Source organism: Phacochoerus africanus, chromosome 12 (genome assembly GCF_016906955.1).
Source record: "Phacochoerus africanus isolate WHEZ1 chromosome 12, ROS_Pafr_v1, whole genome shotgun sequence".
In the NCBI taxonomy this organism is placed as follows: Eukaryota; Metazoa; Chordata; class Mammalia; order Artiodactyla; family Suidae; genus Phacochoerus; species Phacochoerus africanus.
The window spans coordinates 20,619,993-20,647,842 of record NC_062555.1 but is presented as its reverse complement, the minus strand read 5'-3'; the positions used below and the strand labels follow the sequence as shown (position 1 = coordinate 20,647,842).

The window sequence follows — 27,850 nt, the reverse complement described above, 5'->3', positions numbered from 1 at the left end:
AGCCCTTTCTTTAAAAAAAAAAAATTATCTCCTTTAGCTTCTTTAAATTTCTTTTCATTCTTATACACTCTTATTCAGCTTAACCAAACACTTTTGCTAACCCAAATTATTTCCACAACTACTTCTTTAATTCATTACTTTTGAGGCCATTTTATACCTAACCAGTCTATTATTAAACTCCAGATCTGTCTGAAATGTAAAGAATCAACCCTCTCCTGTCAGAAATACATTGTTTAACCAAAGAGAATGAAGAAAACCTCTTTCAGAGTGCTGACAGTGAAGTGCTGACTCAACCAATACGACTGAAAAAATTAATACAAGTTGAGTAAAATAAAGTTACAACCTGGTAAGAAATTTCAGCCCCAGGCAATTTTCCCAACTTACTAGGTATTAAGAAAACCCAACAGCCAGACCACTGTATTTCCAATCATGCCATTTACTTTGTCACAGTTACTATATTCCTGACAAATATAATTATGATAGCTGTGTATTGCTATAATAACATAAATGGCAAATATATCATACTAATCAGAGAACATTAAAATACTGTAAAGGGAAGAAAGAGGCAATATAAAGATACTACTTTCTTAAATCTGGTTAAAGTATTCATTTAGATACGAAACCTAATACTTCCGATGCTTCAAGATTTTCTTTTTAATGATCCAACAACAAAAATCAATGAATTATAATACTCAAACAACCAAGACTAACAAAAATATCAGAGTACCATCATTGGAATACACTCTCAAAGAATATAATCTATCAATTCACTGTAACTTCATTCTTCCTCCATTATTTCTGGCTGCTTTTCGGCATATTCAAGCCTCAACTGTCCACAGAGGAGACTGGCATGTCAATATTATCAATTGGCAACAGATATAAACCTCAGCATGGCTTCTCCTTTTACTAGGGGTACTTCTTTTATTCATTTTAGTCTAGATAAAAGGTGCTTTACATTTTTAACGATGAAAGATGAAGAACATAAGAATACTGTGCAATGCAACCAAATCAAAAAATATATATTTCTACTATTTATTTCATCAATTCCATCTTAGTAACATATGACCAAGAGTTTGACTGTACTTTCAAAATAGGTACTTACCTATTAAAAAGCAAAACGGTGAGGTGAAGGGTAACATCACTATCTGTGGATACTGTTGGCCTCATTGTTTGAATATATCTGAGGGCTTGTCTGGGTTCACCCTGACTCATGAAGGCTTGAATAATTTTTGAATGTTGCCATGACACAGGTTTTGCAGTAGCTGGATGAAAAAGAAGATCCAAACCACTCTGCAAAAATGACATGAAAATTGGTAAATACAAATATAATGCCTTGCATTTAGACCAAAAAAGAGGCAATATACTAAACCTACATAAATTAAGATAAAACCAGTTTAAATATTACCTATGGCACATTTTATTTTAAATAAAAAGCTTATCAAAAGCTCATACTTTCAGGACCACCCTTAATATAAGCTATTATAAAAAAATATTTCCATCACCGATTTTATCAATGCCAAATCCTGCTTTTCTGGTTCACCCAGCACACCAAACACATCTTGAACGTATGTGCAATACTAGGAATTGTTTACTTGTTTTGTTCTTCAGATGGTAAGGAACCTGGGGTTCTTGACTATTTTATCTTGGCATATTCTTACTACCTAATGGTGCTTGGTGAAGGTACTAATTAAAGTGAATCCTTAAATTACTTCTGTAAGTAGATTGTGTCAATGTCAAATATAAATCCAGTTATGTATTTTGTCTAAAATTCTAATAGTTTACAAAAGCTTACATTCTAAGTGAACTACAGACTTACCTCATAGTCATTATGATCTATCAGCCAAAACCCTTGAATAAGTTTAACCTGGCCCCAAGAAATGGCAAAGGCAGTTGGAAATGATTCAATGGAAGTATCCGTTTTGTTCGGAAAAGAATACATAATATCAAGTAGCAAATAAATAGTCTTTTAAAAAGAGGGTTAAGGACAATAAACAAAAACACCTACATATATATTTGCAACGGAAGACACCAGAAAAAAGGCTTGAGAGACTTTTAGTTCTCAAAAAGACATTACGAATATCCAGCTACAGAAGTATTGTTTTTTAAAAATGTGGGCACAGCCAATCCCATAACCAATGTCATACATTCTCAACAATAAGTACCGTCACAAAGGAGATGGACTTAAAGCACTTTCTTCATGAGGTTAGTAGCTTAGTAAATTTAAGAAACAAAGTTTTAGACAAAATTCCAGTTATCTCCCAAAATCTGGCAGCTTAAGCAAACATATCACTTATCTTATGAATTATGAGTAAAACTAAACATTTGGACTAAGAAACTGACATTAATACAAAAATCTTATTTAAAGGACCACAAGTCTCAAACACAATGCTAGGGGCCATGAACCCTATTCCTAGAAAAATAAACATAAAACAAAGTTTTGCATAGTTTCAGGTTGATAACCATAGATCATCTGAACCCAACCAACAGGTCCTGGATTAAGAATCCTTCCTTTAAAACAAATTCAAATGTGATGGAGTTCTCGTTGTGGCTCAGTGGTAACGAACCCAACTGGTATCCAAGAGGACATGAGTTCCATCCTTGGCCTTGCTCAGCGGGTTAAGGATTGGGCGTTGCAGTGAGCTGTGGTGTAGGTCACAGACACGGCTCAAATCCCGAGTTGCTGTGGCTGTGGTGTTGGCTGGCAGCTGCAGCTGCGCTTCAACCCCTAGCCTGGGAACTTCCATATGCTGTGGCTCAAAAAAAAAAAAAAAAAAAAAATCAAATGTGAAATTCAGATTGAATTAGATGTGTAAGGTTCCTACTACTTGAATTATTTGATAAAATTTTAAAGGATACAATAGAATGCTTGCTTGCTTCAGTAACATCTTCCAGCAGGTATATGTCAAGTAACGCCTATTAAAAAAAAAATTCAGCACATGTTATATATCCATTCATTTATGCTCCTTGTTTTTCCCAAGCCTGTGCTAAGTGTAAAAAAATACAGTTAAGCATGCCTCCCTCTCCCCTCCCAACTTTGGAGACTAGGAGATTTCATGTTATTGCAAACCTACATGTAAACTAGTAGGAGGATATTTTCCTGTGCCTCCTTCATCCCGTTTCCACAGCTTCTCTACTCGATCTCCTAATTGGGAAACCATTCCATCGATCATCAAGCAATCAGGATTCCACTTGCCTCTGCAAAAGGGCAACATTAAGGTATTTAGGATTAGTGTTAATCAAATAAACCCTGAAGAAGCCTCAAGTTTATTCACTGGTCATCAGCAAGTCAGTGAAGGTCGGGTTTCAGGAAAGAATGTGCTCTAGCCAACAAAATGCCTGAGGGCTGTTCACTTTTTACCATCTTGAGCAAATTACTAACCAGCATGGCAGTATAGAGAAAATAATATTGAAAATTAAAGTCAAAGAGTTATATTCTCAGTTGCATCATTTGTCTAGTCTTTTAATCTCGGTAATTCCTTTACAGTATATACTATTGAGAGCCTACTAGGTAATGAGCAGATGCTAACCTTGTCTGTTTCCTCATCTAATATTAATAATAGCAGGAGCAGTTACTATTTACTGAAATTTTCTTATGAGTAAAGCACTGGTAAGAAGTGCCTTGCATATAATATTTTAGTTCACCTTTATATTGAATTTATAATTTATGTGACAGGATTAGAAAACTTAGCCAACCTGCTCAAGGGCATATACTTAGGAAATAAGAGATTGAGAAGTTGGGGTTTTTTTTTTTGCTTTCCAGGGCTTGGCCAGCAGCATATGGAAGTTCCTCAGCTAAGAATCAAATCGGAGCTGCAGTTGGCAGGATCCTTGCTGTGTCTGTGACCTACACTAGAGCTCACAGCCAACACCAGAGCCTTAACACACTGAGCAAGGCCAGGGATCGAACCTGTAACCCCATGGTTACTAGTCGGATTTGTTTCCGCTGCGCCACAACTCCAAGAAGTTTTTAATATGCCTAATAAATCTGCCAAGTTCATGCTCACTATTCTAGTTATTTTAAAGCATAAACTTGTCATGTATCAAAATTATAGCTGGCACAGCCTTGTACAGATTCCCAAGTGATTCAAGGTTTGTAAATCATTGCTCTAAAGGTTATGTGCTGTTCTACAATTCTGTAATTCCAACTTGAGGAAGAAGGCGACTTATAATTCCAGAAGTATAGCCAAGGCTCTAAACACTACCTTCACTTCTATTGTTTCTATGTCTTTATTTCAAAGGAACAAACTAAGTATGTATTTTAAAAGGGGAAGGAGGTTATGAATTAAAAAAAAGAAATAAAAAATGGTTGAAGTGCTAAAACGCAACTGTTGGTGGAAAGAATGTAAAATAACACGATATATTTTATGCTTTTTCTTCTTCTTTTTTTTTTTTTTGTCTTTCTAGGGCTGCACCCAAGGCACATGGAGGTTCCTAGGCTAGGAGTCTAATTGGAGCTATAGCCGCCGGCCTACACCACAGCCACAGCAACGCGGGATCCGAGCCATGTCTTCGGCCTACACCACAGCTCACGGCAACGATGGATCCTTAACCCACTGAGCAAGGCCAGGGATCAAACATGCAACTTCATGGTTCCTAGTCGAATTTGTTTCTGCTGCGCCACAACGGGAACTCCTATGCTTTTTCAATAAACAGTTGCTTCAAAATTTTTTCTGAATAAGAATTTCCGGGAAAAATACACGCTTTTATTATAGAATCTCCTCTAATGAATCAATCATAGTAAATAGTTATGCTTAGGAAATAACGGGAAGAGCTATACTTATAAGTTCTAAATAAGTTCTAAAATAATTCTAATTCTATAAGTTCTAAAATAATTATGTCAAGGCAAACACTACAACTAAAATATAGCAACGCTGGTGACAAATTCATATACCTTACTGAGAATTCTGGCCATTTATTTTATAACGTCATGAATTCTGTTTAAACTGAGAAAGCTTTGACTTCTTACACAAGTAATTTCTAAGATTCTTTTAAGGGTTCTGGATGTACTATACCTTGATAAACGCTCACACTTCTGTCGACGACTGGTGTAGTAGTTCTGAATTACAGGGTAGTTGTAGCATAACCTTGATAACTGCACAGCATCATCTAAATGTTTTTTAAGAGTTGGAAAAAAAGCTAGTAATATTTCCAAAATAGCCCCAAAATACTTAAGGTTACAAAAAGATATTTTACTATAATTTTATAATGCTGTATGATTTGCAGTCTTCCTAAATGAAAGTAATAAAAGAGCACTACATGTCCTTTTATTAACAGATGCACACATAAGAGTCTCTCATGAAAGTCAAGAGGATGCTGGTTTTCACCCCAGAAAAGCTATTCTAGAAAATGATTTTATTCCCCTAGACGCAAATGATAATTTAAAAACAAGCTCACTCTTTGTTCAAGCAAAAATCTAAAATGAAAAAATCTAACTATGAAAGAATAAGCTCAACAGTAATTATGCAGTGGCATAAGCACGTCTAAATAAATCTAACATGTTTCCTGGAAATGCAAGAAGTTGGAAGCTTCAAAAGTATGTTCTAAACAAATGAAGTAAAAGTCAAATTCTCTAATTCTTGGCATTAGCATGAATCATTAAAGGGGGTATATAACTGATGGCAAATAATACTGGTTCATAACCATATCAAAAGAACCTTTAAGAGAAAAAGATCAGCAAGTGAGATTATAAAGCTCACAGTTCTATAGATCTAAATAACAGCTGGTGATATCACTGAAGCCATTTTCAGAAGCCAGGTTTTGTTAAATATTCTTTCCTTCTAACCCAACAAACATGTATGGAAGATCTGCGTATCAGGCATGGGGTGAGGCACTGAAGGTACGTAAGAAAAGAAGGTAAGAATAGAAGAAAACAAACACAAGTGAGGTAGCAGAAGAAAGGAAAACCACAACACTAGAACACAACCACAAAATTACAAAGATTTAAAGATGTCCCAATTAATATTTATGGATTAAGTTAAATATTTTACCTAGGCCCTCTGGTAAAAGCCCAGAATGAGAGAACCAAAGAACCACTTGTGCATACTGACAGATGAGCTGGCTGACTGTATACTTATTGCTTAAGTCCATGACACCTGTAGAGAGTTAAAAATCAGTTGTTTAGCTTTCAATTTATCAACCACAAATGAAAAATCCAGGTACTCATTAGTTTTCAAAAAAAGTAATTACTTGTGATTTTAAACATATGTTATTTTTAAACAAACCTAGCTTGAACAAATAACCTTCAAAATGCTAACATAACGCACCGATTAAAACAGACATTTTAGGTAAATATGCTTCCATATTAACTATACTTCCATTTAGTTAATTTTGGTAGTCAAATTTATACATTAAAACAAACTAGCACTGTATCATTAATACAGGTTCTTCAAACCAGGCGTTTAAATGAAATAGGCTATTTTATTTACATGGCAAAATAGATGAGAAAAATCATAACTCTATGAATAAAATCTTACATATAACTTTAAAATTTGAAGTTCTACAATGAGTAATACTACCTTAACAATTCTTACATTTAACTCCCAAATTCCCAAGTGCATTTAATTGTGCGCTCATGGCACATCTAATTAACATTATGTAGCTTTTCATTAAAAAAAAAAAAAAAAAATTCCGCCATTTGAGAAATGATGGCCTCTTTGCCCAATGATCCATCTAATATACAGGAAATTTATTTTTCTCAAAGGAAGTAAAATTCAAGAAAATATCCATTTATACAAGATAAGGAGCACACCTCTCTCAGTGATCTCTTGGGCCTCCGTTGCAAAACAGCTTAAGACTGTATTAAGGTTGCTAAGAAGTAAACTGCACTGCTGGATAGACTGTATAGTCTGTGGATCGATGAAACGACAAGAACCATCAAATAATGGTGCACCTTTCAAGGATAAAATATAAGATTAGTTTTGACACAGTAAACCTGCATTAATTAAAATCACAAATGCAAAATATCTCAAATCCTAAAAACCACAGAATTAGTCTATACATTATGAGGTTTACAAAGACAAGCTTCAGATGATAAATACCCTCAAGGAATCCAGAAGGAACAGATACAAATTTTAAACGTGTAGAATGAAGTAAGCAATATGTGAGTACAGAGGAAAGTGATAGATTCAACTTCAGATTCACTAGAAATCAGTTATATTCACTAAATGCTTCTCCTTGAAATAAATCTTTTATATCAGATTTTTTAATGTACTATGTCACTCGGTGATTATCTTTCTCTCACCTCCAGTCTTCAAAAATGGGACACTGAAACTAGGACTCAGTAATGTATTACAATATAATTACATGCTTGCTATAATGCATTGCAGACTCAGCTGTCCTTTCATTTCAAACTCAAGGCTGAGTTTGCAAAAGCATTTTTGGAGGAATTTCTTTTAGCTGCTATTGGGTACATCTTTTTAGATAAAATTTTAGGTAAGATTTAATTATATAATGTGTCACTGGGTCAGAAAACAAATATCTTAATTCTAAGTACTTCCTCAAATCATTTGCTTTACTTCCAATACATTTCAAATACCAGTACTATGCTTTGTATTTTAATTATTCTTAGTTTAAAAGAACAACTCCATTAACCATCAATGAAGCTCAAAGCAGTAAGAGTATCTGAGCTACCAAGTTCAACCCTGAAACATATGCTCAAAGCATAACAAAGGTATACAATTTATAAACCGAGTTAATTATTTTTTATATACCTTACCTTACATAATCAGCGCTGAAAACATTTTCTCAAAAAAAATTTTTTTACCCTGATTATGAATTATCAGGTGTTCCAGGCTTCAAATGCACTGTGATTACTGAAATATTGTAAGTTACTTACTTCATGTGTACAGTTTTGTGTAAGCACGTCCTACCTAAAAATACTATAGAACTGTCTTCCTATCAAATCCTGTTGCTTTAAAAATCCTTTACTAAGAATAACATTTTTAAAACATCCATCTATTCCTTCATCATAACACAATAACACTAATAACAAAAACATATATATATATGTATACACACACACTTCTAAATAAACTTAAATTTTACTTTCAGGTACAGGGCAATCTACATTACTTTTTCAATGTTATTTCTGCACTAATTGAGCATAATGGATTTTTAATATTCACAGGATAACAAAAAACTCAAAATGTAAAACAGACCAATAAACAAGAGTTGGCACAACCAATGACATGTGTTAGTAGAAGGCAGAGGTGATGAGTTTTTGCCCTGCTATTCAGCTTCTTTATACTAGCAAATATTTTAAATAGAAAATGAATAAAACTCAGAGATTAACTGTCATTTTTTCTTTACTCTTACAATCAGTATATTTTATAAATCAAACTCCTAAGACCAAAAGTCAAGTAAGGTATAAATATGAAACTTGCTATTTCAGACATATCTAACGTGCTGCCAATTTAAACAATCTGTTGCAAAATCTTGGTCAAAAAAATCATTTTGTCACTCTAATGTAAAAAGAAATAGCGTTCTTTTGGGACATCCTTAAAAGAGTTTTAAGTTCAAAATGATTAAAAATCATTATTACGGGGATTCCTGACGTGATGCAATGGGGTGGGAAGCATCTCTGCAGTGACAACAGTACACATGTTCAGTCCCCAGCCTGGCACTGTGGGTTAAAGGATCCGGTGCTGTCACAGCTGTGGCACAGGTTGCAAATGAAGCTCAGATCTGACCCCTAGCCCAGGAACTCCCTATGTTGCAGGGCAGCCAAAAAAAAAGATGATGTACTTTAAACATAAAAATTAATTTTTTAATGTAATACTTACATAGTCTGTCAAATTCCCCTTTTGTGAAAACTACTTTATTCCATGTCCATTCAAGAACAAAGCGCAAATTAGCAGCAGAATTTGGTTGTTCTTATTTGCAAATATGAAAGGAAAAAAATAAAGAATGATTACTAATGACAAACAAAACTTTAGGAACTTCTCAGTGGAGAAACTTGAAAGAAACCACTCTAACCAACTGAGCAACATTAACATTAACATTAATGGAGACAAACTGGCATCATGTATCCTCAGGGTATTAAGTCAGGGAGCACAACAATTCAAGTAACGCTGCTCTGAAAAACGTGAAACCGGAATTTCATCATAAAGAAAATTCAACAAACACAAACTGATGGGCAGTCTACAAAGTAATGGACTTATATTTTTTTAAAATCTCAATTTCTTAAAAGACAAAGCCTTAAGAATTATACAAGACTGAGAATAAAAAGATATGAAAACGAAATACAAAATATATTATGGATTGGATTCTAAATCCCCCCTCCCTAAAAATGTTACAAAGGACATTATTAAGACAATTAGTGAGATTTCAATAATGTCTACAAACCAGATAATAGCATGTATTATATCAGTTTTCTTTCTTTATAAATGCAAAGTAGTTTTTAAGTAAATATCCTCATTCTTGGAAGGAAATACACTGAAATATTTATGAGTAAAGAAGAATGATGCCTTCAACTTATTCTCAAATGCTCAGAACAAAAACAAGGTGCACGTGTATGAAGTGTGTGTTTGTAAAGAAAAATGCCCACAACTTGAATGAATCCTCCAGAGAATTTTTCTGAGTAAAAAGAGCCAATTCTAAAAGACTACACTGGGAGTTTCCTTGTAGTCAGCAGGTTAAGGATCCAGCATTGTCATTTCAGTGGCTTAGGTCAGATCGCTGGCCCGGGAACTTCTACATGCCACAGGCACAGCCAAAAGTTAATAAATAAAATAAATGGTTACATACTGTAGGATTCCATTTATGAACATTTTTGAAATGACAAATTATAGAAACAGAATAAATGAGTAGTTGCAGGCAATAGGAATAGGGGTGAGGAAGTAGTAGGCATGGCTATAAAAAAGCAACATGAGCCATCGTGGATGTCATAAAGTACTAGAGATTTGCCAGATCTTACCATATGGGTGTGTGGGTGTGTGGGTGTGTGTGTGTGTATGTGTGTGAACGGTACCTATCTTAATTGCATGTAAACCTACAATTATCACAAAATCAAGTTAAGTATTTCTAAATTGTTAAAAAGCACAATCTTACCTTCTGTTATCCACCTTCTGATACATCCAGTCAAAAGTCCCAGAGAACTTGTCTGGATTGCTGCCGACAATATAGCTTCTAACTGTTCTTCCTAAACCATGAATTAAACAATAAAAGAAAAAAGAAAGGATATGTGATTAGAGACAGAGGTAGCAAGTTCTAGTTCAGAATATAATATTTTACAGTGTTTAAAATTATTACATCTCATTAGGATAAGTATAAACAAAAAAACAACAAGCACTGGTGATAACGTAGAAAATCCTCATACACTGCTGGTGGGAACGTAAAATGGGATAGGCACTTTGAAAAATAGTCTGGTAGTTCCCCAAAAGAGAAATGAAAACAAGCACGTGTCCACATAAAAACTGTATATGAAGCATCACAATAGCCAAAGTGAAAACAACCTAAATGCCCTTCAACTGAAGCATGGATAAATAAAATGTGGTAGATTGTACAATGTAATATTACTCAGCATTAAACAGGATGAAGTACTGATCTATGATATGGATGAACCTTGAAAACACTGTGCTAAGTCAAGGAATTTAGTCACAAAAGGCCACGTATCATTTGATTCCATTTATATGAAGTTTCTAGAACAAGTAAATCCATAAAAACAGCAGATTAGTGGTTTCCAAAGGCTAGGAGACAGAAGGGAGAAAGGAACTGACCACTAGTGATTATGGGGTTTGAGGAGAGGTGATGAAAATGCACAAAAAAAATCAGAGCTCCTGTCATGGCACAGCAGAAACTAATCTGACTAGTATCCATGAGGACGCAGGTTCAATCCCTGGCCTTGCTCAGTGGATTAAGGATCCGGTGTTGCTGTGAGTTGTGGTGTAGGTTGCAGCCTCGGCTCAGGTCTGGCGTTGCTGTGGCTGTGGTGTAGGTCGGCAGCTACAGCTTCGATTCAGCCCCTCAGCCTGGGAACCTCAACATGCCTCGGGTGGGGCCCTATAAAGAAAAAGAAAAAAAAAAAGATAAAAACATGGAAATGGAACCCAGTAGAAACAGACTTATCAGATAAAGATGGTATTTCAGTTAGCTTGAGAAAAGGTTATTATGAGTTCTATTTCACAAATGGTGTAGCAGAGCTGGACAAATCATCTGGGATAAAGAAAACCGAAACTTTACCTGAATTGATACATAAAGATGAATTATAGCCTTAAATGTTAAACATTTAGGTGTTAGGGAAAAAAAATTTTAAACCAGAGCTTTAAAATGCATTTGACAATAAAATTATTAAATTTGAATGAGGTAAAAGAATAAAGCAATGAAGAGGAAATAGCGAGGAAGATATCTGTATGATTTATGACAGGGTAAATATCTATATATTTTACAAAGAATTTCTATAAAAGTAACAACTTCATGAAACTTAAAAATATGTAATTAATAGGAATTGCCATTGTGGCACTGTGGAAACAAATCTGAGGTTGCGTGTTCAATCCCTGGCCTTGCTCAGTGGATTAAGGATACTGCGTTGCTGTGGCTGTGGTGTAGGCTGGTGGCTACAGCTTCAATTAGACCCCTAGCCTGGGAACTCCATATGCCATGGGTGCGGCCCTAAAAGGCAAAAAAAAAAGTAATTAATACAACAAGTCCTAACAATATATGAATTTTGCATATATGATACCATCCTTTTCATGTGTATGGAGAGAGAAAGAGATCCAAAAAGTCAAATACCATACATACAACTAACAAATAACTACCAAGTGGACAGTGATGAAACCACTGATGACGACCCCAGTCTAGACTCTTTCTCAGAAGCCTCAGTCTCATCCTACCTGTCTAAGCAAATCCTACCCACCTCTCCCATCCTTTTCAGTGGAGAGTGATAATCACTCTCCAGCCTTTTAGAGGAATCACGTTCTCGCTTTTTTGTGTTTTACCTCTAATATATGCATTACTAACAAAGACAGCTTCATTTGGTCTGTTCTGGGAATACAGTTTTTTAAAAGATACATAAAAAAAGGGTCAACAAAATACCAGTATTTGCATGCTTCCACATAGTCAATTTTCTGAATTCAAATTATTCAAGTAACTGTCTATATAAGTGGTAAAGAAAAAAACCATAGGTTGGATTACCAGATTTAAAACAATCACAGGAAAAAAATGCTGTTTCATTAACATGGCTGCATTATGGGTAATTTTCCTCACTTCATTTTTCTTTTTAAAACTTAGATATTACTACTGTAAGTTTAAAAATGTATAATGGGGGGGGGGAATCAGTATTAATTCCCTAAAGCAGAAAAATTAAATAGAGCACTTAAGAGTGCCCAGTTCCTTAAGGATGATGAACAGTTCCCAGACCTCACTAATTTGGAGGCTGTGGTAGGGAGGGGTAGTCAGTTTCATTCCCTAACGACCAAAAGGCCCTATAAGCAGAGCCACCAGGTCAAAATTTACCGAAAGTCTTTTAATAAACCTAAGTCAGAGCTGCATAAAGCCATTTTGAATCCGGTGTTTTTCAACTTTGCTGTTCTCCTAAAGGGGAGAGGAATGGAAGCTTACTAGCTTAAATGCAAATGCACCGCCCAAAGTTAGATTGTTCTAGTTAATCCAACTTTATTATTCAAGGGCCATTAAACAGAAAGAACAGATTTCTTCTACACCATGTATTAACAATTCTCTTAATAAATTCACCAAGTAGATAGGCTAAAAAAAGACCATACTACTCACAATAAACAAAAGATTATTAATAAAACTATTTCAAAATCTCAAGTGTCTAGAAAAGTGGACCTGCTATAGAAACTGTTCAGACTCCATTATCAAAAAAAAAAAAAAAAAAAAACCCGGAGTTCCCGTCATGGCTCAGTGGTTAACGAATCCAACTAGGAACCATGAGGTTGCGGGTTCGATCCCTGGCCTTGCTCAGTGGGTTAAGGATCCGGCATTGCTGTGAGCTGTGGTGTAGGTTGCAGACGTGGCTCCGATCCCGCATTGCTGTGGCTGTGGTGTAGGCCAGCGGCTGCAGCTCCGATTAGACCCCTAGCCTGGGAACCTCCATATGCCAAGGGAGCAGCCCAAAAAATGGCAAAAAGACCACCACCACCAACAACAAAAAGCAAAACCTGCTAGACCAAGCAGCAATCATTTACAAAAATCTTCAGGCGGAAACAGCAGTAACTATTAGGTAGATGAAGAAATATGGTCTCTATTTGCACCAACACCCAATGCTATGTGCAAAGCAAGAGACTCCATTACTGAAATCTGCAAAGATAATCAAGAGCAAGAATCGGAATATGGAGCAGAGACACTGGAGTAACAGTTAAACTATATCCCAACGTGACTGCAGCACCACTTCATAACACACAACCTGATCAACAAAAAAATTAAACACTCCACTGCTTTAGGATTAGAAGTTGGGTCAAGAAATTCAGGTAAAATATCTTGGACATGATCCAGCTGATGGAAGAATGAGACTTTCTTGTAAAGCTGCTCACCTCCAAATAGGCTTCTCTTAAAAAAAAAAAAAAAAACTCCTGTTAATTGTGGATAAAAAATGGAATATCGCACCATAGCCACTTATCTCCTATCCCCATATCATTGGTGGGCCTAAAAAATGTTAACGTAGGAGTTCCCGTCGTGGCGCAGTGGTTAACGAATCCGACTAGGAACCATGAGGTTACGGGTTCGGTCCCTGCCCTTGCTCAATGGGTTAACGATCCGGCACTGCCGTGAGCTGTGGTGTAGGTTGCAGACACGGCTCGGATCCCGAGTTGCTGTGGCTCTGGCGTAGGCCGGTGGCTACAGCTCCGATTCGACCCCTAGCCTGAGAACCTCCATATGCCGCGGGAGCGGCCCAAGAAATAGCAAAAACAACAACAACAACAACAAAGACAAAAGACAAAAAAAAAAAAGTTAATGTAGATAACCACTGTAAGCCCTCCATATCAGCATCCACGCTGCAAACAAAAAACATCCGGTGAGGAGCTCCCTTCATGGCTCAGCAGTTAACGAACCCAACTAGGATCCAAGAGGATGCAGGTTCAATTCCTGGAATCGCTTAGTGGGTAAAGGATCTGCTATTGCCACGAGCTGTGGTGTAGGTTACAGACGTGGCTCAGATCCTGTGTTGCTGTGGCTGTGGTGTAGGCCAGCAGGTGCAGCTCTGACTTGGCCCCTAGCCCGGGAACTTGCATATGCCACGGGTGTGGTCCTCAAAAACAGAAAACAAAAAACAAACCAAAAAAACCCTTGAGTTTGTTGTGTGCCAGCTGTTGTGTTATGTACTTTTAAGCCTAGAGATGATTTAAAGTCTATGGCGGACGTGCATGAGTTATATGCAAATACTCTGCCATTTTATGTAAGATACTTGAGCATCCTTAGATTTTGGGATCCTAGAACTGATCTTCCAAGGATACTGAGGGATGAATGTGCATTACCACAGAGTGACTATTTACTTGGTACAGTAATATAAAAGGGAGGGGACAGAAAAAAAATCTCCTGACAATAGTAATAATGAATTTCTCTTAATTCCATGAAATTAAATTCCAATGGCAGGTGTTGTTAGTAGCACTATTTACATTTCATTTGATATCTAAAAGCTATTTTTCCAACAATTCATTATGCTGTATACCTGTAATTATTCATTATGCTACACACCTGTAATTAAAACACTACTTGTGGAGTTCCTGTCATGGCTCAGCAGTTAACGAATCCGACTAGGAACCATGAGATTTCGGGTTCAATCCCTGGCCTCGCTCAGTGGGTTAAGGATCCGGCATTGTTGTGAGCTGTGGCGTAGGTCGCAGACGAGGCTAGGATCCCATGTTGCTGTGGCTGTGGTGCAGGCCGGCAGCTACAGCTCAGATTAGACCCCTAGCCTGGGAACCTCCATATGCCTCACTCAGGTACAGCCCTAGAAAAGGCAAAATAATAATAATAATAATAATGAAATAAAACTCTACTTGAGGAGAAAGAGTTAACATTTTCTTTCTCCACAGGAAAATGACCTGGGATTGGTTTACTTTCTTTTAGCAGATTTTATTAGCAAAAACCAAGTTAAAATAAATGTGAATTATATATAAGTTGTCACTAGTCAATGCATTTGTCTCCTAACTAATAAAATGTATTGGGACGAGGAAAACTGTGAGTGAATTTATAACTACCCATTGGGAAATTAAGATTTTTGCCTTCACAACTCAGTCTGACTTGAGTAACTATTATGTTTTGCAGGAACCTGGAATCTTCACCAATAGGCTTTCACAAGACACTCGTTTCTATAATGTAATGACTCTTAAAATACTGCATCAGAAATCACATCAAGAGGTTATTAAAACACAATTGCTAGGCTCTACTCCTGGAGCTTCTGATTCAATAGCTCTAGGGTAGGAACCAAGAATTTGCATTTCCCAGCGAAGCTGATACAAGGACAATTAACTGCTGCAGACGACAAGAGTCAACCTAAGTCAAGATTTCTCCTCATGGGGTCTTATTCTCTTGCACCTATGCTGTTCTCTCCGGTGACTGGAAAATGGCCCCTAGACTGTCGCAATTTCTACTCATGACATGTGTGATGCAGCCATGATGTGCTCAATACCCTATAGACCTGGTGTCAAGTTAGGCCTATAGGGTCCTAGAGGTATGATTTTTAAGACAAACCCCAAGACTATAGCTACTGACAAAAATGAAGAGCTGGCATTATACTACTCAACCTACTTTTGCAGAAATTATCTAATATATTTTTCATTGTAATAAAAAGCTAATAACATATGATCCAAAAGAAATAATAGAGTCAAAAGTTCTCCACCTGACTTAAACTGGAAGGCTGAATATCAATAAGTCTTGGTGAGAGAAGGCCAGCCACAAGACATCGATTATAACCATCCGGAATGACTTCATTGAGAGATGGTCCTGATTTCTTCAAAAAAGTCAAAGTCTATAACAGATTGAATAATAAGATATCAATAAATGCTCAATTCAAATAATCAAATTTAAGAATAATTAATAAACTCATCACCCTACTTTATATTTAACATTTTGAATAACATTTTGAATAGACACCGAATGAGAACTGTAAAAGACTACATTTTTGTTCTTGTAAGGAAAAGAACTTAGAGGTTCTTGAGGTAACCAATGCTTGCTAGTTACAAATAATATTACTGATAAGAGTAAGTAGTTTATCTGCAAGGTAACCCTGTTACCTTCTATAAAGCTCAAAGACTTGGTTACAGATCTTAAACATACCACCCACAAAAGAAAAATCTTGCAGTTTATTCCTCTTGGTCTAATGGGAAAGAGATCTGATATGAAGTATAAATACGGCATTCATTCACATCTAGCTGGTTATCACTTAAAGGATCTGCCACTTCGTGTTTTCCTGGAAAAGTATTTTCAACATATTGAGACATAACCCACTCTATGCTAGGCACTGTGCTAGGTACCTTCTTTGCATCATTTCATTTCCTCACAGGCTTTCTGAGAATGAAGAGAATTAAGAGGGCAGATTAATAGGGGATGTGATGGCACTGACCTACTGCACTCTTTTACTTGGGGTTCAAGAGCTAAAATCCACATAAAGCTGCTAAGACCATCCCAATACCTCAGTGACTGGTTCTACTAGCTGCTAACCTCATAAGCCTAGCTGAAGCTACCATTTAAGATGAAATAAGAGTTTATATAATTAGCACAAAGTAAAGTTTAAATCCATGACCTGACTTCCATTCAAGAAGAAACTGTCTAATTTGTTGGTTGTTACCTACCTCCTTCTGAAAGCCAGTACAAGTTATATGAACAACTCCTGAGTTTAACAAACAAGTGGCATCTAAAAAAGATTTAAAAAAATCCGCTTACATATTATATTTGAGATGGCAAAAATTTGTCCATGCATTTCTATCCCTAACATGATACCAAACCTTATCACAAGTGCACTTAAGGAGAAATAGTTAATATCTTTTCCAGTAAATTCAGAATAGTAATAATCTTTCTATAAAACATATACGAACATTAAATTCTTGTGCACATATCAAATTAACTTCTTAACCATATATTAACAATGAGAAATGAACAATAACTATACACACAGCATAAATACACACACATACATACTCTTGCATGTAATTTTTCTCAAAAAGTAGTAATAAGGAAATACATACCAAAATTATAAGTACTTGGGTTAAAAAACTGCTCAGGAGGTGGATATGAAGGAGGAACTCCTCGACTTAAACTTCTCTCGTGTACTAATACATCCAAGACGTAATGTGGAGAAGTCCTACTTACAACAGAATCCAGTGACCACAATGCAAAATAAGAGCAATTATGTAGATATTCTCCAGATCTAAATGAAAATTTTACAGAATTACTGAATCAATGAATTGTTACACATAAAAATTCTTAAAAATAGTAAGAGAGCAAGACAGGGAATCATACCTTAACGAATCTGGCATTTGTGCATGATACCAACGATTTATGTCAAAAAGTCCCAAACATATAGATGGCTTTCCCTGTCCATATATATTCACCTGCCAGGTAAAGACTGAAACACTGGTGTCAGGAGACAGAGCTAAAAGAAAAGAAGATATTTTTTTAAAAAACTAGAATTATCTCAAACTAAATCCCCCAAATAAAATTAGACCAAGATTTTCTCATAAACTAAGAGGTTTAATTCATATTGGATTTGATTTTTCAAAACACATTTCTATCATTTGTTCTCTAAGAAGAGATTCATTCACTTGTATCTTGACTGCTTTTCTATTTCAAGAAGACCTTATTAAAAGTACTCATCAGAAAAGTTGTATCTCTGGCATGCTTTCAGTTAAATCTTTGGCAACTTTGAGGTATTACAGGTAGAAAGTAGAAAATAATTTGAATGTACCTAAGAATTCAAATTCTCCCAAGAATGAATCATCAGTACCAGAGACTATCAATACCTAAAATGGATACTTTAAGGCATTAGGGCTTAATTCTTAGAAGAATTGTAGTTAAGAAAGACTAGAATCCTAGTCTTATACGGCAAAGGGGGGGCGGGGAGACAAGTACATGCATGGTGGCTGGAATGGAAAGATAAGAACAAAGTCAAGAGATGAGTAGAAGGAAAGAGGAAAGTAAAAATCTGAGGCACAACTAATGGAAAATATGAAAAAGAAGCTGCTGAGTGGGGAATAAGAAGAGACAGAGTTCAGGAAGTTCTATTTTGACATTTAGTTGGATGTGAAAACTGGATCACAAATACAGATGTGGGACTAGGAGATAGGACATGTCTGGGATGAATGAGCTAACTGTGAGAATGAATCCCAGTAAGAACAAACAAACCCAGGACCCTGTGAGCATTCCCAGAACTGAATAAACCTATTGTATTATCACATTTAATCCTCACGACACCCTTTGCAGAGGGTGTAACTGTATTATACTACTCACAGATAAAGAGAGGCTCAGTCACACACAAATAAACTTATCTACAGAAACAGACTCATAGACACAGAGAACAGACATAGTGATGGCTGAAGGGGAGGTGGGCGGGGGAGGGATGGATTGGGAGTTTGGGATTAGCAGATGCAAATGAGTATACACAGAAAGGATAAACAACAAGGTCCTACTGTACAGCATAGGAAACTATATTCAACATCCTATAATAAACCATAATGGAAAAGAACATGAAAAAGAATATATACGTGTATGTATAATTCAACCACTTTGCTGTAAAACACAACACTGTAAATCAACTGTATTTCTTTTTTTCTTTTTGTTGTTGTTGTTGTTGTTGCTATTTCTTGGGCCGCTCCCGCGGCATATGGAGGTTCCCAGGCTAGGGGTTGAATCGGAGCTGTAGCCACCGGCCTATGCCAGAGCCACAGCAACTCGGGATCCGAGCCGCGTCTGCAACCTACACCACAGCTCACAGCAACACCGGATCGTTAACCCACTGAGCAAGGGCAGGGACCGAACCCGCAACCTCATGGTTCCTAGTCGGATTCGTTAACCACTGCGCCACGACGGGAACTCCTAAATCAACTATATTTCAATTAAAAAAAAAAAAAGAATCCAGAGACTTAGTCACAAACGTTAATTAGTGAAAGGTCACAACCAGGGACAGAGCTGGGATTTGAATCCATGTTGGTTGGATTCTAAAATCTATGCAATTTTCACTACGCCAGGTGTTTACCAGGGAGAAGGAATGACACTAAAGGAGACAGAAAATTTCAAGGCAATCAAAGCATGTTTGCCCATATGTCTCAAAAAGAAGAGGCAGGGGCACAGTCTTTAAGGCATTAGCTTGCTGTGACCCCCTTGCCTGCAACTCAATAAAAGCTATCATTGGAGTTCCCATCATGGCTCAGTGGTTAACGAGCCCAACCAGTACCCATGAGGACTCGGGTCTGATCCCCTGCATTGCTCGGTGGGTTGGATCCGGCGCTGCTGTGGCTCTGGCGTAGGTTGGCGTAAGCTGGCAGCTACAGCTCCGACTGGACCCCTATCTTGGGAACCTTCATATGACATGAGCTTGGCCCTAAAAAGACAACAACAACAAAAAAGCTATCTTTTTCTCCTTCACCCCCCTCAAACAGAAGTAAACATAATTCATAGACTATTCAGAGACTATCTGAACACACTGGTCAAAACTAAAGACCTTTTTTGGTGAGTCTGTTTTGAGAGCTGAATTAAAATATAAGGGTCCCTCATTTTCATAATCTATTCACAGAGCAATCTGGAGAACAAGAAATAGCTTGTATCTCATACAGACCTGAAAAATTTCTACAAACAATTACTACTCTAACTTCTTTTTTTTTTTTTGTCTTTTTGCTATTTCTTGGGCTGCTCCCACGGCATATGGAGGCTCCCACGCTAGGGGTCCAATCGGAGCTGTAGCTACCGGCCTACACCAGAGCCACAGCAACGCGGGATCCGAGCCAGGTCTGCAACCTACACCACAGCTCACGGCAACGCCGGATCGTTAACCCACTGAGCAAGGGCAGGGACCGAACCCGCAACCTCATGGTTCCTAGTCGGATTCGTTAACCACTGCGCCACGACGGGAACTCCTACTCTAACTTCTTAAATGCCAGGAGTAGGAACTCTAGAAACCAATACCGGTTGTATATCTTAAATCGAGATAAATCTTAAATCAAGCAGTCACATGATTTATAATGAGTACTTGTAACTAACCTTCATTCATGCCTTCCTCCCTGTCACCATGAGATCGAAATTTCTCTATACTCTGGCATCCTAAAAGTTTGGTATTACCAGTCTGCCCCCTCACAGGAAACATGCCACCACCTGTGAGGTCCAGTGTGTATCTTTCTTCACAGTACTCTAACCCCTGAAACATAAAATGTACACGAATCTATATTTTATTAGGATTCTAAGAAAAAGCCATTCTAATATTATATGCCCCTCCCCCCCAGTTTTCATACCATACAAAGAAAACAAAAAAGTTAAAGACTGAAAGAGAACAAGTCATTGAAAAGGGCTCTAAAATTTTATGTAGCATAAAACACAAATAAAAACGCTAAATTTGGTCTCTGAAAAATAATCACCAATAAATCTTCGAAAGCTATCATCCAACACAGGAGACTTCATGCACTACTGATTGGGGTGTAAACTGGACTAAGCAATAAAATTATACATATATATACTCTAAGCCAGCAAACCTATTTCTGTGTTCTCACTGAAATTCTTGCTCTGAAACAGTAGTACTTACTTTTTTTTTTTCCGCTCATCGATTCCTGTAAGTATCTGCCAAAGGCTATGAAAATTTCCCCCCAAAATGCATACAGTTGTCCCTTGTTATCCCCATGGGACTGGTTCCAGGACCCCATTCAGGATACCAAAATCTGGGTATGCTCAAGTTTCTCATATAAAATAGCATATATGAATATAACCTACATACACCCTCTCACAAACTTTATTTCTAGATTACTTAGAATACCTAATACAACGTAAATGCTATTTAAGTAATTGCTGTGGCACGGCAAATTCAAGTTTGGCTTTTTGGAACCTTCTGGAACCCCCACCCATTTCTGATTTGCAATTGGTTGAATCCACGGATGTGGAACTGGAGGATTGGGGGGGACAACAGGGACTGTAATCATAAAAATGCCACACATAATTCAGGGGCTTCATGGGTTCCCTAAAACCCAACCACTTACACTCAAATACCAGGTTAAGCAAGCCTGTTCTAGAGAAAGGGAAGTGATGGCTGACCAAATATGACTATTAGCAACACCTCACTATTTCCTCAAGAATTCAACCAGAAAAAAGAGTCATCTAAAACACTAGATACATTTACCCTCTTTTACAACTGTGATTTTAAGTGCCAAGACTAGGTATTAAGTCACCCCACAGCTTACTGCTTATTATGTTGGAGCAACAAAGTGGAGTTACCAATTAGGCGGCAAGCTTGAGTCTTATCCAATATCCTGGATATTTAAAGATTGCTACCATGGTAAAATACTGGTTTCCTGAAGCCTAATCTTTTTTACATTATATTATGAATACCGTATTAACTAAAATAGAAAAGGAACAGTTCAACATCTCAGTATCTTAAAGACTTGAAACAGGCAAACAATGAAAACAGTACTATGAAGCCATATTACCAATACCATTTACCTCATATAAGATTTGTCCTGATGCTAAACATTTCCGGTCACCAAAGGCCAGCTGAAGTAGATGCAAACTCAAAACATCCCCTTCACTGAAAGAAACAGAAATTAGCTGAGAAGAAATACTAAATATCATATTAATACATTAAACACTTCTTAGTGTCCAAATAAATTTAGTTTGCATACAATATTTAGTGCAAGTGACAAAACAGGTCTCTGTGAAGAATTTAGTTTTACTTGGTTATTTTCACAAAAAATACATTCCTTAGGAATAATGACTGTCAATCTTCTATTGATTCTAATTAACTGAAGCTGATCTTATTTGCATGTTTTATTTTATTTTTTGGCTGCACCTGCAGCATGCCGAAGTTCACAGGGAAGAACCACAGCAATGACCTGAGCTACAGCAGTGACACTGCCAAATCCTTAACCCATTGTGCCACCAGGAACACCTTGCTTGGCTATTTTAGATGACCGTAATATGGCTGAAGACTATAATTATTTACCCAATTTTCCTTCTTCCTGTCTTCAATAGGTGTGCTTTAGTTAGGCAGTATTGGAAAAAAATAAATGGGGTAAAAACTTTTTCAGACAAACGTCCCCTCTCCATCACTACATGGAGCCTTCACAAGGCACATTACTCAATTTGCTGCTGGCCCACATTACACTCAGATCGACAGAAATGTGGATTTGACCTAACGAGGAATATCCCAATAGCTGTCTCTATCTTTCCATTTCAGTTTTCCTCAAAGATTGACAAATTTCAAAGTGACAGATCAATTCTTCCTTCACTGACTTACTAAAGTGTAAGACAAAACCTTTAAGTGAGAATATCTAACACAAAAACCCAAAGTGTCCACAATTCAGGTATCCAGACTCTAAGAAAGAATGGACTTGAGAAAACAAAGTACTGGGAGTAACAAGTTACCAAGATCTCAGCATTTATACCACAGATTTAACTGTTTCATTGATCATCAGAGAAAGAACTAAACACCAATGAAAAATAAGAGAAAATTAATAAATACTTACACTGTTCTAGCACCTGAAATGAACAAGCTTAACCAGTTAGGAATTAAATTGAAAGGAAAGATTTCTCACAATCTCACAAGCTATAGTTGGGACAAATTTAAAGCTTATGAAGGACCCGGAAAATTTAACCAAATTAACCCTAGGAAGCAGAAGGACTAGAAAACACAGCAGGGATACATAAAAATGAGAGAATACACAACAAAGAGAAAAAAGGAATGAGATTATAAAAAGAGAAAAAAATGTTCCCTTTAAGAGAACACAGAAGGCCATAAAAATTGCCTAGGGATTAAGAAGTTGCCTACTCATGTGAATTGGCTTACTCTTTGAAATAACATCCAGGGAGTTCCCGTAATGGCACAGTGGTTAATGAATCAAACTAAGAACCATGAGGTTGCGGGTTCGATCCCTGGCCTCGCTAGGTACTGCTCCCCAGTAACAGCTGTGTTGTAGGTTGCAGACGTGGCTCGGATCCTGAGTTGCTGTGGCTCTGGCGTAGGCTGGCGGCCACAGCTCCAATTAGACCCCTAGCCTGGGAACCTCCATATGCCACAGGAAGTGGCCCTAGAAAAAGCAAAAAGACAAAAAACATCCAAACCAGTCAAGCAAGCACAATTTCTCATATCTCAAAATTACCCAAACACGTAAACAACCATTGACCTTATAAAGTCATTTAAACTATCACTAATTCACTGAATTATGCTGCTTTCACTAAAGAGAGACAATATAGTAGAAAGCTTTGGAAAAGAAATTAACTGCTACTTCATTTTTGACATGTGTTACTCCCCACATACATCACACTTACCTATCTTGTGTAGACTGAACAGCCCACAAGTAACAGCAATTACGAGGATCATTCTCAGGTTCTTGAAAAGTAACAGCATATACAGGAACTCTTCCACCTTCTAATTGTGTGTAGTATCTATAACAGGCACAAAAATCAGTACACTTTATACTTTCGAGTTATAATTTCATGAAAAAGGAAGAAGGGGCCTCATGTAAGAATTTGGGTTAGAGCAACTACAATCATACAATCATCTTATCTTCAAAAATACTCAGGGTACAAAACATCAAGACAATGGGCATGGCACCCACCCCCAGGTAAAGCTGGGAAGGGTTAAAATGACTAATGCACATGCATGTGTGTGTGTGTGTGAACTAGTCCTACCAGTCATAAATGCATGCACTAGGTACTGCTTCCCAGTAACAGCTAACTCCAGAAAGAGATGAAACACTGCCATGACACTCCATTTCAGCTGCTTGGACTTAGGGTTAATTTCGCCATTACTAAGACTGAATAAGCTAGAATCCAGAGAGTTCTCACAAATCCTTTGAAAAAGCATAATTACTGAAGAGATGATAATGGTAAAGGAAACACTGCAGAAGCCAGCCCTTTGGGAGCTATCCAAAGACAAAAGCTGATAAGAGGATATCAGCAAAGAGAGTAGACATGGACTTCCCAAAGGGAGCTACTAGGCAACAGCATTGCCGCTTCACCACTGGCACCTTGCATAAAAATCTGAGGAAGTGCAAGACAGGTAATGTTTACTTAAAGGGCTAGTAAGGCTCTAATATTTATCAAAGAACCCAACAGCAAAATATGGGCCTGGTATAGATGAGAATCTTGTTATTTTCCATCTCTGTCTTTCCCCTTCATTTCAAACCTGGCAAACATTTATTGCCAATCACAGCCAAGTAGATATGTATAAATTTATTGGTGAGATGAATTTAGCAGAAAGTTTGGAAGGATGACTATTTTGTTGACTCATTTGTAAGACAAATTACTCAAGAAAACATTCCACTATTACTAGGAAAAAAAGAAATTAACAACTTAAGAGGCAAGTAGGTACCTACTTAGCTCTTAATAAAGATTAGATTTAAAACCTGTAATGCCTATTAGCTACTTTCCTTAATAAAGAGTTAATTCCTCAGCAATTTTAACAATACATAAAGATGAATAAAGAGTATCAATATAATTATATTTGGGGGAAGTTTCTGACAGCATAAAAACTTTTAAACACAGCATTCTATAAATTCTAAAAGCCTTTTGTTTTTCTATCAACTAAGAACTAACTACTGTTAAACTGCTTAAAACATATGCTTATGTACAAAACTAATTCTGAAAGAATTCATACTATGCAAATACATAGTTTTCTTTACAGTGTCATAATGCATTAGCAAACTGAACACCAGCGTGACTGAAATACCTTTTAAATACACTGACTCAACCTAAGTCTTTCCTTTATCACACCAAGTTATAATTTAACACAATGGAAAATTATGCAGTCATTCAATCATTAATCTACCCTACTTATTCCTCTTTATATTTATTTTTGAACATTAGTAATTGAGTACAACTTATATTCAAAAAGCAACAATAATCAAATAATCAAAAAGAAGTTGTACTTACTCTCTTTTCATGCTTTTCATATTCCAAAGGGCTAGATAGCCATCAGAAAAACCTACAGCAAGCTGATTTGTCCTGTTTATGTAACTAAGAGTTGAAACGGCTATTCCTGATGGGCTTACTAACTGAAAACACAGATGGCGGCCTTCTCGCATCACATTTTCTCTGATGTGTGGTACTTCAGCTGGGATACCAGTTATAACTTCAAGGTCTAAAAAATAAATAAGACAAGATTAACAAACAATGAACAACAAAAGCAAGTCTGTCACCCGTTACTGAAGCAGCAACTGAAAACTACTAGGGTCAATTAAAATAAGATTAGTGATGACAAAGCATAGCAAAAAATAGCCAGCCTTATTTTAAAGGCTAGAATTTTTAAAATATATTTAATTGTGTAATTAAAAAAAAATCTTAACAGTACACATCAAATATTATCTAAAATACTCCTTTTTGTTTTTAGGGCTGCCCACGCAGCATACGGAGGTTCCCAGGCTAGGTGTCAATCAGAGCCACAACTGCCAGCCTATACCACAGCCATAACAACACCAGATCCAAGCGGCATCTGCGACCTACAATACAGCTCACAGCAATGCTGGATCCTTAACCCACTGAGCAAGGCCAGGGATCGAACCTGCATCTTCATGAATACTAGTCAGGTTTGTTAACTGCTGAGCCATGACGGGAACTCCCTAAAATACTTTTTTAAAAAGGATTAAACAATTTCCTTAACAATCATAAATAAAGTTGATAGTTTCTTTACTCAAATTTAGAACTAGCAACCTCAATATTCCCGTTAAAGAATGGCTGGTGCCAAAAGTCAGGGGCAGAAAATATATGAGCCTGGCATAACCTGTTCCAGAAATCTAGGAAACTATCAAAATCTAAAGGCAGTATGTCAGACTACATGAAGGTGCCTTCATTAGCAAAATAGAACATTCTGAGCACAAAAACAATAATGAAAATAAATGAAACATATTTAGTATATAAAACCCCATGAGTTGCTGCCCTCCTTGCCTACAAGAGACCTCACTGAACTATTTAAAGTAGCTGAGTACCAACTTCTTACCCTGAAGAGAGTTCTTCAAGAGATACTTAGTATTTACCCTGCCTACAAATTGTATTTCAGGGTAAACAAACATCCCTAGTTAATGAGAAATCACTTCCGTAGATTTAACAGAATTTTAAAATCATCATTTTTGTAGCCCCCAATGAAATAAAGACATCTAGGAAACAATCTCAAGGGATGAAGCAATTTAAAGTATGATTTTTCAGCCTTGGCTCTATTGACATTTTGGTCAGATGATTGTTTGCTGTGGGGGGTGTTCTGCGCATTACATGATGTTAACAGCATCCCTGGTCTCTATCTACTACTCGCCAGTAGCACTGTCTCCTTCTGATAGTAACAGCCAAAAATGTCTCCAGATATGACCAAAAATCTAGAGGACAAAAATCACCCTCAGCTGAAAACCAGGTACAAAGGTTGATGGGAAACTTTCAAAAGGAATGATCATGTTGTTGTCACCTGAACCCACGGATTACTAAATATGAAACAAGATACTACGTGCCTCCTAATATGACACATTATGAAATACCTAGCACTTTTGAAGTACACCTGCCAAATGTTAAATCTGAATCGAAGCAGAGCTAATTTACATCTGCAGAAAATATAAAATGTAAATGACACCACCTGAAGACACATAGATAATTCCAAAATGGGGCATTCTACCACATAACTAACTTCTTCAGCAAGTCAGTGGCACTAAAAATAAATAAATGAGGAGTTCCCGTCGTGGTGCAGTGGTTAACGAATCCAACGAGGAAACATGAGGTTGTAGGTTCGATTCCTGGCCTCACTCAGCCGGTTAAGGATCCGGTGTTGCCATGAGCTGTGGTTAGGTCGCAGACTCGGCTCAGATCCCTCCTTGCTGTGGCTGTGGTATAGGCCAGCAGCTACAGCTCTGATTCGACCCCTAGCCTGGGACCCTCCATATGCTATGGGTGCGGCCCTAGAAAAGACGAGAAGACAAAAAAATTAAAATAAAAATAAGTAAATAGAAAATAGAGGAAGGACTGCTCTACATTCAAATATAATGTGTGGACATTGCTTGGATCATGATTCAAACAATCCAAATGCAAAAAGAGACAATCAGAGCAATTTGATTATGGACTAATAATTAAGACTATACTAAGAGTTCCCTAGTTAAGGACCTGGCATTGTCACTGCTATGACACAGGTTCAATCCCTGGCCCAGGAACTTCTGCATGCCATGGGCTTGGCCAATAAAAAAATAAAAAATAAATAAATAAATAAATAAAAAGATTACAGCAAAGAATTACTAATGATGTTAAGAGTGGTAAATGGTGGAAGTTCCCTTCTGCCACAACAGGTTGCCCCAGTTGTGGCACAAGCTTGATTCCTGGTCCCGGGAACCTCCACATGCCATGGATGTGGGGGAAAAAAAAAGGAACACAAATGGCATCATATTTTGTAGTGAAATAACTATTATTTGCTTTAAATTAATACAGAATACAAGAGGGAAGTGGGAAAAGAAAAAATAAAACAGATGTACATATGGTAAATTTTGAAAACTAACTTGAACTTAGCTAACAAGTTTGTGGGAATTCCTATTTTATCTACTTGAAGGCGTCTAAAATGTTTAAATTAAAAAAAAATTCAGGGGCGTTCTCGTTGTGGTGCAGCAGAAATGAACTGACTAGGAATCATGAAGTTGTGGGTTCCATCCCTGGCCTCGCTCAGTGGGTTAAGGATTCGGTGTTGCCATGAGCTATGGTGTAGGTCGCAAACGTGGCTCAGATCTGACGCTGCTATGGC

The 27,850-nt window shown here is 37.0% G+C and overlaps 1 protein-coding gene across 3 annotated transcripts in view; it reads right to left on the bottom strand.

Annotated features, from left to right (window-relative positions):
- The window catches only part of AHCTF1 (AT-hook containing transcription factor 1), a 79,427-nt gene that overhangs the window by 35,133 nt on the left and 16,444 nt on the right, over nt 1–27,850 (bottom strand). For all 3 annotated transcript variants that reach the window (XM_047754523.1, XM_047754522.1, XM_047754521.1), the window contains 17 exons: nt 25,021–25,228; nt 23,416–23,532; nt 21,592–21,676; nt 20,149–20,302; nt 17,416–17,548; nt 17,142–17,323; nt 16,749–16,810; nt 15,797–15,925; nt 10,048–10,138; nt 8,781–8,870; nt 6,749–6,889; nt 5,988–6,092; nt 5,013–5,106; nt 3,072–3,195; nt 2,857–2,913; nt 1,817–1,963; nt 1,103–1,290 (listed from right to left, as the gene is read on the bottom strand). In XM_047754523.1, the coding sequence (XP_047610479.1) occupies nt 1,103–1,290; nt 1,817–1,963; nt 2,857–2,913; nt 3,072–3,195; nt 5,013–5,106; nt 5,988–6,092; nt 6,749–6,889; nt 8,781–8,870; nt 10,048–10,138; nt 15,797–15,925; nt 16,749–16,810; nt 17,142–17,323; nt 17,416–17,548; nt 20,149–20,302; nt 21,592–21,676; nt 23,416–23,532; nt 25,021–25,228 (2,107 nt within the window). The remainder of the gene's footprint in view (nt 1–1,102; nt 1,291–1,816; nt 1,964–2,856; nt 2,914–3,071; nt 3,196–5,012; nt 5,107–5,987; nt 6,093–6,748; nt 6,890–8,780; nt 8,871–10,047; nt 10,139–15,796; nt 15,926–16,748; nt 16,811–17,141; nt 17,324–17,415; nt 17,549–20,148; nt 20,303–21,591; nt 21,677–23,415; nt 23,533–25,020; nt 25,229–27,850) is intronic.